We start from the raw sequence: 12479 nt of genomic DNA, 5'->3' as shown, positions 1-12479 counted from the left end.
CTGTCCATTCACCCCACCCCCGAGAGCCTGGTGATGCAGACCGCATTCCCGACCGCTCGTCCGGATCGGGAATCCAAAAGGTATGATAAGTTTGGAAAGAAACTGTTCTCCTCTCTGACTTTGGGGCTGCGGTCTGTCAACACCACCTGCCTTTTGGGCTGTTACACCCACTCTCTGTGGGATATGGTTGCAGACGTGCTGCCACAGTGTCCGGAGGAGGCCCCTGCACGGCTCGCTCAAGCCCTGGTGGAGGGGTGGGATGCAGCACAGTACTCAATTAGATGTGGACTTGACACCACGGACTCGCTGGGCAGAGTGATTTCCACGGCGGTGGCAGTTCACCACCAGGCCTGGCTGAGTCCTTCCAACTTCTCGGGGATGTCCAGGCCACGCTCATGGACATGCCCTTCGATCGCCGTAGCCTTTTTGGCGACAAAGCGGACAGTGCGCTACAGCATTTCAAGGAATCCAGGGCTACGGCCAAGTCCTTGGGCCTCGGCCAGCGCCAGCAAACTTCCGCTTTTCGCGGCCAAGGAAGGGCACCCCCAGACGTCCACCCAGCCACAGGCCGCAGAACCAGTCTCAATTCGGTCGCAGACGTGGTAACCACAGTTCAGAAAAAGCTTCTTGTGAGGGTCTGATTTATACATTTGCTTCTTTGACCTCTAGAACCCCCTAAAATAATATGGTTGTCAAGTATCTGGATACGGATTGGATGTGCAGATTGTAGACATATTACTAATTCAGACTTAAATGCATTACGTTTAAATAACAGCTTTTATTGTTTGATAATGTCTTTCTCACCCACCTGCTTTAGCGGAGTGTTTGTGTGACAGTCCACAGCTTAGTTCCTATATGTCTTTGATGTAACCTCTATAACATTTTTGTTTGAAACCTTTAACAATACGCTTCAGCTTCCCTGAGCCTATTGATAAACGTTCAGTTTGCAATGCTCTTTCTGACCGTCTTTACCTTTCACACTTGCAGGATTTGGATATCAGTCTGAACTCGAACTAAGGGTAGCAGAAGCTGCCAGGAGGCAATACAACAAGCTGAAAATGCAGACGAAGACAGAAATTAGACAAACTATTGATCGTCTCCTTGTGGGAGAGTTTATTGTAAGTTTCTACATTAAACAATCTGAGACTACACTTCTGTGCTTTATTAATCTTCCAAGATGGGCCTTAAGTGGAGTTGTGTTAGTTTAATTCTTACTGTATATAGTATTCGGAAGGTAAATGAAACTAGTTCAAATAAAGGAATCAGCAGACTTTGTCAGAGCAGATTTTATAACATTCATTTACAAGGACAGCTGACGTTTTTCGTTCCAGCAAGAATGGGCAACTTATTCATTCCCTCGTGAGAAGATGAACTGCCAGAGAATCTTTTAATACTCCTTTATTATTCAATCAGACATCTCTGCAACAGTTGTGTTTGTCAAAATTATCTGCATTAGTGTTACATCATGTTACTTCAGTGTTTTACTGTACATTAATTTCAAATGTGTGACATTATGAACATGGCTGGGAGTAAACTGATATAAGCTCCTTGCTACCAGTGACAGTTGCATATCTTCACATTACCTAAAATTGAACCGCTCAATAAAACTGCAACCTCCCCGTGCAACAGAGACATTCTGAACAATCGGTTTTTGAAGTTCCCCAAATTTTAAATTGGAAACCAGTCAAAGCAGATTTTAGTCTGTTATTGCAATTATAGACGACAAATTGCCAGGAGCAAATGATGTATTTATATAAAAAATAGAATCTGCGTAATGCACATCTCACAATTCAAAGTTAAAGAGAAGCTTTCCTTTGCAAAAGAAATTGAAGTCCTAATTTAAAGTATGTCAAAAGTATTGCATTAAAAGAAGAATTCCAGACTAACACTCTCTCTCGCCCGTTAAAACATTGGGTTAACATGTCCATAGTCCGTATACCATCTGATCTCAACATCTAATTGAGCATAGTAGTTTTTGTTTCCTGACACTCTATGGAGATATCGCTCAAAAACAGATGTGAGTGTAGTGAGTCTGAATATCTCAACTACTGCACTACACTATTATCACGGGCCATGGATTCCTCATGAACATTCAGAGACTCCAAATAGTTCTGCCTTCATGAGAGATACCATTGACACTTATTTCAAAGAGGCTCTTTCATAATGGTCTGGCTTGCAGCTTCAGAACATGAGTCTCAAAAAGATGGTAGACCTCTAAATTTAGCTTTTTGACTGCTCTGTTTTTATCCTGTGGTGCACAATAATTTTGTCAACTGGTGAGATCGGAAAGGTAGTGTATTCAGTCTTTTTGGAGAAATTTCTCACAGTTAGACTGCATAGCCATCTGAAATGAGTATTGAGGTGGTATTGTTATCATTATATACCTTCATGTATGTTGATTTTCATCGTTTTTTTAAATATTATCCCACGACTCATGTAGGCTGATACTCACCAGTAGGATCCTGGCTTGGAGGATCACATGTCCGTCTGGTAGCCTGAGGAATGTTTTTACTCCCAGTGATCCTCCTTAGATGGGCATTGCCCTCTTCAGAAGGTCTCCCTTCATGGTATAATGCCTCTAAGACCCTTCGTTTCTACCTAACCTATTATAATTTAGACTACTATAGATATATCTTAACACAAATGTTTTGTTCCAGCCTTTTTTCAGCATCCATGTAAGCTGGCAACAATTTCTGTACACATTTTAAATGCTCAGTAAGTCCTAAACTTTTATTTGATATTAGCCTAAAGCATTTGTGAACTAAAACAGCTTATTGTCAGTTTTGGAGCTGCTTACACTGATTTGGCTTCTTTATAACAGACAACAGCTAGCTAGCTGGGAAGTCCATTCTATCTCCGCTATCTAATATGGCCTTTCCAGCAAACCAAAACCCCATTTCTCCAGAAGGAAAGGAGCTACCTCTGTTCTCAAGAGATGTCCTTCAGTCATAAGCATCTGCTGGGCTGCTATCTAGTGATCAGTGCAAACTTTCGCAAAGGAGTACTGTTTATATTTTGAATCAGAGAAAGATACCCTGGTTGGTAAGGCATCCCTAGGTAATCTATGTACAAAACCACTCTAAACCATGCTTCACCATATTTCTTTTATCTCTCCGAGGTAATCTTTTTACTCTATTGAAGTGGTGAAAGAAATGTTATTTGTAGTCCTGGTTGTGCCACATGGTTTTTCTCTCTGAAGTTGTAATCATTCTATCCAGTTTCCTGTGAACCAGAAACGGAGTCTAAATTAGAGTCTCCTTTGATTCTCTGTCTCTACATGTGTTAGCCAAAACTACACTACACTGCCTGACTTACTTTGCACAGCAATATGGCACAGGTCCGCTCCTAGAATATTGAAAAGGGTAGTGTCAGCTTTAGTACAGGTGCACTTTAAAGTGCTTACAGGTTTAGGTGGCAATATCAATCGGAAGTTGTTTGCAAAGTCTGATGTATCTTGAATTTACTTCTCAAATTTCATTTAAAAATGAAAAAGTAAAGAGTGAAAACGTTGCCTTATCATTGCATGTTTTCTTTATTTAAATAATTTTTAGATTTGAATAAAATACTTAAACTTGTGTTTCGGGATCCTGCACTTCATTTTTTGTTAAAATCTTTTTATTGGCATATATGTATTTTATCAGAATAGCACAGCAATATTGCAATAACAACATTCATTTTTTGTTTAAATCTTTTTATTGGCATTTATATATTTCAACAGGATTGCTCGGCAATATTACAGTAACAACAAGAGCCCCGTAGCAGTGCATTAGCATAACATAGACTGAGTTGATAGTAGAAATGGCTTGATTATACTGTGGCTACTGTGAATCAGCATGGATGTATGCAATGTGGTTTCACCGCTGATGTGGTATCCTGCACATTCATGTAGGCATTTTTGTGTTAATACCAATGATGGAGAACCTTGATTACAGGAAAGTTACTGTTTCTTTCCAGGTAAGTAAAAATTACCGTTTTGCCTCATAGGACAACCATTGATAGTCATAAGGACACAGTCATAAATATTAGAATAATTCCCCAATGGATGTGCTAACCCAGAACACTACATATAAAAATGTCCCAGTATACTGGGACACCCTCCAAAAGCCTATCACGGGCTAGATTTTCCAAATTTTAGACTATTTGTTGTGTGAAAAAAAGTATTTACAAAACTACATTACAGCACCAGTAACACCTACTGCTGTCTACATATTTAAGTAATTAGGAAAATAGCAGCCTGATAGGCAAAGATGATCAGAGTTGAAACAAGCATTTACAATGCAATGGTTTTGCCTTTGTTAAAGTTAGAGCTATTGGCATTGCTCTTGACATTATTTTTATTTATGTTTTTTAACATAAATAAATGGCATTGCCATTTACAATGCCACTAGCTTTATCTCTCGCAAATGACACACACAAACACACACAGAGCCCCCCCACACACACACCCACACAGAGCCCCCCACACACCCACACAGCCCCCCACACACACAGCCACACAAAGCTTCCCACACACACAGCTACACAGAGCCCTCCACACACACCCACACAGCACAAGCAGGCAACAGGGGCACGCGAAGGCACAAGCAGGCAACAGGGGCACGCGAAGGCACAAGCAGGCAACAGGGGCACACGGAGGCACAAGCAGGCAACAGGGGCACAGGGAGGCACAAGCAGGCAACAGGGGCACGAAAACGGAGGCACAAGCAGGCAACAGGGGCACACGGAGGCACAAGCAGGCAACAGGGGCACACGGAGGCACAAGCAGGCAACAGGGGCACACAGAGGCACAAGCAGGCAACAGGGGTATGAAAACGGATGCACAAGCAGGCAACAGGGGCACGAAAAGTGAGGCACAAGCAGGCAACAGTTGCTTCCTATCGAAATAAGAAACCTGAAACGAATGACCTGCGAAAGAAAAACCCAGCACTGGGGCATGGCGGCCTCGCTGACATGGAGTCGTCTGGTAGACTTCTGTGTTAGGCAGTGCTTGCAATAAATGAAGAGTAGTGCAGGTAGTATGGTCCAAGAGTAGCCAAGCCACTTCCATCTGACAAGTGTGTGTAGAAATGCGCCCTCGGTCAGAAGTGCTGGGCCGGGAGGTTTAATGAACTGAGTGCTGTGCAGGCATTGAGAGCCTGACGTTTAACGACCCCGAGAGACTTGCACAAAGCTGAAAACCACTTCACTGCTAGGTTCCTTCAGTGCCTGCGCGTGCTGTTGCCAAACAGGAGCGTAGCCAGGACGCCATTTCTCCTGGTGCAAGCAAGAAGAGAGCTACTTTGACTGCTGTTGCGTTAGTAAAATGCAGCACAGCGAGGGCTCAGTGAGCCCGTGAGGCGTATGTGCCCAGTGCCGCTGCACCACAGCTACTCCCCTGTTGCCAAAGAAGACGAGCTGATATATAAACTGTCAGGACGGAGTAAAAAAAAAAAAAAAACTTTGAATACCCAGAGTACAGCGAGTGACACAACAGGCGTGGTGGCCAGCACACATCTGCTGTCCACAGATAAAGCAACCACCCCACCCCACACACCCTCCCCCTGGGTCCAGAGCATGTGGGGGAGGCGGGGGCCAGCGGTATATACAAAATAAACATCTTCTTAGGGAGATAGAGGAGCTTGTTACGGGGATCAGCTCGCTCTAGGCCACCGCACGTGGAGACCTGGTTTTTAACCTGCAAGCAAAATGCACGCTGGGAGTTGTAGTTTGGCTTCATTTCAAGTTGAATGACGGGAGAAACACACCTGAATGATTGATGAAATGAAAGCCCGGGGCTGTCATCTAATCCTTTGGCGTTAAGACTCTCCATCAAGGATTAGGGAGGGGGATGGGGGTCTTCTAGAGCACACCGAGACGCTCGGCGTTCTCTCTCTATGTGTGCAGCCGTCCCATCTGACAGTTCCGGGCAAAGTTTCCGGCAGCTGTCAGATGGTTGAGCGGAAGAGGTCCCACCGCAAACATGCAGTGAGTTGTCCTGTGTTTGCCACTGGAGGCTGACAGCTTGTTTGGGGCTGGGGCGCGCACTCACCCGCTCCTCCGGACCGCCGCTCGGCTCTCCTGCCCTGCTCCCCGCCGCTGTCTCAGTACTGGTGTCTCTCTGGCTGCTCTCATGCTCCGCTCTCGGCGAGCATCCCCCTCTGGGCTCGCGGGGAGGTTTCCCGAACTTCCTCTTCCTGTCCTCCCTGTCCCCGTCCCTTCTGCTCCTCTCCGGCGCCTCGCCCCTCTCTCTGGTCACTTTCCTCCTGTCATGCCGCGTCCTCCCCTCTTCCTGGCCGCAGAGCCAGTCTTCTCTCTCGCCCCGCTCTCCGATGGCATTGTGTTGGGTTTCCTGTCTGTCGCTCTTCCCCCTCCCCTCCTCTGCTCCGCGAGGGCTGCCCGGAGCTGCCAGCCTATGACACGTTCAGTAAATATGAACAGCCTTTGCATACCATTGCACCAGCGCTAGGGGAATTCATGGACGAGTCTGCACTTCTCTGGCTGGGAGGGCTGAGCCTGTTACAAGTCCGGTCTGAAGATTATATGACTGGGCCCCAGAAAGGCTGGGAGGGCAGAGTCAGTTACAAGTCCGGTCTGATGACGTATGACTGGGCCCCAGAAAGGCTGGGAGGGCAGAGTCAGTTACAAGTCCGGTCTGATGACGTATGACTGGGCCTTAGAAAGGCTGGGAGGGCAGAGTCAGTTACAAGTCAAGTCCGAAGATTATATGACTGGCCTCAAAAAGGCTGGGAGGTCAAGGGCAGAGTCAGTTACAAGTCAGTTCCGATGACCATATGACTGGGCCTCAAAAAGGCTGGTAAGTCAAGGGCATTCAGTTACAAGTCCTGTCTGGTGACTGTATGACAGGCTGGGGCTCAGAATTGCTGGTGGGGTAGGGGTAGAGTCAGTTACAATTCATGTCCGAAGCCTAGATGGCCGGGCTTCAGAAATGCTTAAGGGCCGAGATTGAGTCAGTTACAAGTCAGTCCTGGAGACCGTGAGGCAGGCAGAGCTGCGGAAGGCAGCTAAGGTGAGCACGATAAATAAATGCAACTACACCTTCCAGCATCTGTCTGCTTCACACCTTGCTTTCTAGCACAGCTAATAAACAGTTGGAAAACGACTGACACGCCCCTTCCAGCAATGCACCAAAAGCCGAGGAGCTCCTTACTCGATGTCCCAGAAAGCGCTTTTAGCCGTTTTAGAGGAATGGCAGCACCTACAACTCGCTTCAGTACACGGCAGGGGCCGAGTCAGTTTCATGTCCGTAGTGCCTCAGAAAGGATGGCCGGGCAGCTGCAACACCCAGACGAGGTGACAGGGGAGAGATAATCACGCCATGGAAGGCTGGAGAAGTACTGAACAAGCTAGTGCTTGTGCAAAGCTGGCAGCAAAGGCATGAGGAAGGCCAAGTGAGAGCCGATGCTTCCCTGGCTCTCAGCCGTTCACTGTCTCGAAATGAGCAATCCTCAGCTCTCCTACACATCATGGCTTGCAGGGGTATCACTTCAATTGCGTCAATCAAACTCAACTAGGACTACAGCTCCCAGAATACACTAGGTTGCTAACTCACAACCCCTCTACGTACTCTTCCCTTTCACGGTACTTGAACTACACCTCTCCAGGGATTCAGCAAGCACTCACCTGGACTTCTTCCCGGTGCCGTCAATGTCGGAACAGATTCGGGGGCGTTCCCGAGGGCTTTTGGCTGCCAAAAGCCAAAAATTCTCGGGAACGCCCCCGAATCTGGTCCGAGATTGACGGACGCCCCCTCCTCCCAATGGCTAGCCTCCATTTATGGAGCTAGCCAATGGGAGGAGAGGGCGTATTCTCGACCCCACACACACACATCAAAAGGTTTTTTGGCGATGCGTACTGAAGTACGCATCGCCAGTCAAAACCTAAAAACAGCCTGTCCCTTTAAGTCTCAACCAGCTTCTACTAACCATAATGCCTTGTACTGGCGTTACCTCAGAGTCAGTTCTTTTTTTCTAGCTCCTGTGAGTGGGATCCTTCCGGGAGTGTACTCAACAACTTTTAACAAATTTTTTTGTTTGTTTTTGGGTTTTTTTTGTTGCCAGAAACCTTCGCGGGAGTATACTCAACAACTTACCAAAGTTTCATGGCAATCGGATGAATGGTGTAGTAATGCATAAAGGCCAAACAGACATCCTTTCGTTTTTATATATATAGATAGATTGAATACAAATAAATAAATAAATGGTAAGGAGGACACTTAAAGAAGGAATAATACTTGTTGGCAAATTAGATGATTTAAGAATGAGGCAGAGCAAAAAGATGGAAAAGCCCTAAAGGGAGCACCTTGTTCCACTGTGATGGTGTTTGCAAACCCAAAGAGCCTCCACAGAGGGAAAGCTTAGGACAAAATGTCACAAAGAGGTTAAAAGGCTGAAAGATGACATCAACATCATTCTCATCAACGGCATTACTGGTCACCATTGAAGACAACAGTATTACCGTTGAGTTTCTCTGACGTGACCTGCTCTGTGTCGAGAGCCATCTCGACGTTAAAGCACAACCATCACCACTGGTCCAGCAGGTCTTTGCCCTCGAAGCACAATACAGCATCTCCCTCCCTGTCAAAACATTTTAGATGCATGAGGGCGTATCCTTTGCCATGGATCTAATCCATCCATTCAATGTTGTCACAGCGTTCATCGTCGCAGTAGCTATCTGCGTGGCCCAGGTAGTAGTTTCGATTTTCATCATTTGCCTTCGCTCCTGAGCTTCATACCCTAAGAAATGGCTAAAGCAGAGCTGTCTCCACAACATGTATTTTTGTTTTGTCATCCCTAAACAAGATCCTCTGCAGACTTCACTGCTTCCTCTTAATTTCCCACCTCCTCTGAATATGGTTTCACAGCAAATCTGAATTCTCCCATAAAGAAACTGACCCTGTCACCATGAAGCTCGCTGGTTGAACATGTTCTCCTCAATCACCTCAGTCTCCTTTTAGGGATTAAGGCTTCCCATACACATCTAGAAGACATAATTGACAGTCATTATAACCCAATGAAACAACAGGAGAGAAAGGGTATTGTTGGGACCACTCTTTTACCCCTTCCGAAATAAATGTATTGTAATCAACATAAGAGTGTCAGACAAAATCAAACAACCAGTAAAGGATGAAACACAAAACCAGTTTGCGAAAGTAGACAAGGTAGAAATTTATACCGGCTAAGAGTTCTGAAATTTAGTAAAAAGGTAGGGTGCACGTGCTTAGTGTAGAAAAAGGACCCTCAGGCACCAACTGCAAAAGTCGGTAGCCAGTTGTCTTCATTGGGTCCCCAAGAGTAGAAAAAGAAACACAAATGGTGATTAGAAACGTGATTTAAAAAGAGTGTGGGCTACTCATCAGACAATAATTTTATTGAGAAGGTAGCTCTAACTCTAGTAAAAACAGTGAAAAAACAATGGACTGGTGATTGGTTGAGTTAGCTTGAACCAATAAGTCCTCACAAAGGTGACAAATAAACAAAGATGGTCAACATGTTTCTGCTAAGGAGCCCAAGGTCAGCTCAGCATTCGTCAGGACCAAAACACTCATTCATACTTCTACCTTGTCTACTTTCGCAAACTGGTTTTGTGTTTCATCCTTTACTGGTTGTTTGATTTTGTCTGACACGCTTATGTTGACTACAATACAGTCATTATAACCCTTCATGTCAAGGTCAAATGTTGGGGAACCAAGGTCTTTGTATACTCCCATATCTTCTGCAAACTCACCACTGAGGGTCTCTCAGGTGGATGAATTAACCGCCTATCGCAATGTGCCAGTGAGTGGAGTGTTGAGATTGAATATTCCCATACAGGTACCTCTGGCATCCCTGTCACTGATAATGTAAACCATTAAGCCAAAAGCATCTCCAAGACCTATTTTTGCAGTTGTATTGGGCTTACTGTAATTGGTAGGGGAGAAATTCCTCCCTCCTGACACTGTCAAAGCAGCAGCTCCATGTCACCTGCTTCTTTAATAGTGCCAGCTGCTCATAGAAGATATACACCTGTTTCCAAAACCTCTTCACCACCTGACAGGGAGCACAAAAGAATGGATATGGCTGGTAGGGAGTCGTGCAAAACAGCAGAAACAGCTCTAAAAACTGGCAGTGGGATTGCCCTTGTAGAACGGTATGGCAGAGAAGTCTTGGATGGTCTCAAATCCTCTGCAAAAGCCCTTCCAATACCTCACAGGCAGGACTTTGAAGAGAAGGTACAGGAGGGCTAGTGGTGTCCAGTAAGGTTACTATTGTGGCTATGGATTGAGCAGAGTTTGCAGCATATGGTTGCTGCCATATAATCCCTCTGTTCTGTTCATCCTGTTAATGCCTCACTGCCCTGAAGACTGATCTACAGTTTAAGATTCTGAGTCTCCCATTCTCTGGTGGATCATTGTTTCGGAACTATACTGAACAGAAAACGGTGGAGATGAAGAATGAGGAAAATAAATGCAAGACTCGGGGTGTTGAGAAGGAAATATTCTGCAAGCCTCAATAGAGGGATACCCCTTTCAACATAGACGTTCTAAAAATAGAACTGCTCAATCACAGCCAGCCAACACTTTGAGGCGGCTGCCCTCCCCTCATAACCACTCTCATAACATAACACTGCCTACCAAGTACGCACATAAAGGCATGCTTCTTTACCGCCCTCCTGGATCTAGAGGTAAATTTGTAGACAATATTAGTTCCCTCCTTGAGGCCATTGCTTGTGAAAGGGACATCACCGTACTAGACAAATTTAACTTGTACCCGGATGCTTCATTGGACAAAGACACACCGGCCCTTCTGGATACATTGGGCTCGCTGGGGCTTACTAAAAAAATTAATTCACCTACTCACTTTTCCAGACAGACAGCCTTTTTACTAATAATACCCAGATCTCTATGAAGAATATTTTACCTCTACCAGGAAATAATACCTTCCTGCCTCCAGTTCTCCCCCCTTTCCCTCCCCTTTTCCCCTTTCTGCCTATCCCCCCTTTTTATCTCTCTACCCTTCTCCTCTTGTTCCTCTTCCACCCAACTTTGGGATTCCTTCCCCTTTCCACCAATTTACTGCTGCGACCCTCCGGACTGCCCTATGTACCAGCAGGGATTCTACAGAAGACACAGCCCTGTGAGCATTGCTGGTTTATCTACTCATCTGAATTCATCCTTGTATACTGAAATGTTGATATGTAGATGCCTGCCTTTGTACACATCTTCAGCACCAGCCCGGTCAGGATGGCATGCCGTAATCTGTATGTTCTAAGATGTATAAATAAAGATATAAAAAAGGATATTTTACCTCTAATTTGGTCCGATCATCATGCTATCATCTTTGAGATAAACATGTTAGAACGATCTACAAGCATCAGGCCTAGCCACTCAAGTCAGTTTCGGCCTTGGAAAGAAATAAACCGTTCTCTCCTCACCCAACAGTTGGCTAAAACTCAACCTGATCTCACTTCTGTTGTAAATCATCAGGCCTCTCAACACTACACAGATTGGCTTCAGCCTGCCTTTTCTAAATTAACCCCTATACCAAAGCCTCCATGAATAGGAATATCCCCCTCCGCCCCATGGTTCACAGAGGCATTTAGGTTGGAAAAACAGAACTGTAGGAGACAGGAAAGATGTTGATGGCCTCAATACGATCTGTTGCTAAAATCTTGGTGTTCGAGGCATGTGGGCTGCTAAATTCATATCTTAGCATTAGATCGCCGCCTAGTGTTGGGTCCGGATGATCGCACATTGTTGTCCTGGAAGAGTCTTCGAAGTATCCTGAGATAGGTGGCTCCTCCCCTGGACTACAGTGCGCATGGGCATCGGCTCCATCCCCAGATTGTTTTTTTCCGCCATTGGGTTTCTTGGTATAAGCAGGCTTTATCAAAATATTGAAATCTCCTAATTAAGGAAAAGAGCGACAATTTCACTCAGCAAATGGCAAATTAAGACCGCTAAAGTCTACCACACAGCTTTCCTAAGAGGTATCAAACTCACCACACTTCCGGGCAATAATTCCTGCAACAACACTCAAGTTTTTTACTATACTTTGGCACAATGATGTAAAGATAGAGTCAACCAAATGTATTCCAAGTTTGAGACCTCTATTCCTTTTGATTTAGTAACTGATACTTTTCAGGACACTCATGAGGTAGCTCCTTCTCTGAATTTTCCCCTGTCACTATGGAGCTCAAAGTCCGGCTCGCCTTCTGACCCATGCCCAGTCCCCCCCTCCCACCCCCCACCCCATCCCGAAACTTGTTCCAGATAATATAGGCGCAAATCTTGCAGCTATTGTTAATTCCATGTATGTTTCTGAAGTTTATCCCACTCAGTGAGAAAATGCCTCTATTCTTCAGCTCCTAAAGAAACCCAGCCTGAACCTAGGTGATCCCAACAATTACCAGCCCATCTTGAGCTTCCTGCCAAAATAGTAGAACATGTTATGATCTCTAAGCTCACACAGTGCTTACAAGAGAACCAATTGCTGGATGACGCT

The 12479-nt window shown here is 45.3% G+C and overlaps 1 protein-coding gene across 2 annotated transcripts in view; it reads left to right on the top strand.

Annotated features, from left to right (window-relative positions):
• The window catches only part of VPS13D (vacuolar protein sorting 13 homolog D), a 2754556-nt gene that overhangs the window by 485762 nt on the left and 2256315 nt on the right, over window positions 1–12479 (top strand). For both annotated transcript variants that reach the window (XM_086921894.1, XM_086921893.1), the window contains exon 17: window positions 988–1118. In XM_086921894.1, coding sequence (XP_086778020.1) covers window positions 988–1118 — 131 coding nt within the window. The remainder of the gene's footprint in view (window positions 1–987; window positions 1119–12479) is intronic.

Source organism: Lissotriton vulgaris, chromosome 5 (genome assembly GCF_964263255.1).
Source record: "Lissotriton vulgaris chromosome 5, aLisVul1.2, whole genome shotgun sequence".
Lineage (NCBI taxonomy): Eukaryota > Metazoa > Chordata > Amphibia > Caudata > Salamandridae > Lissotriton > Lissotriton vulgaris.
Note: the sequence above shows the minus strand (reverse complement) of the source record. Positions and strands in the feature narration are given on the sequence as shown.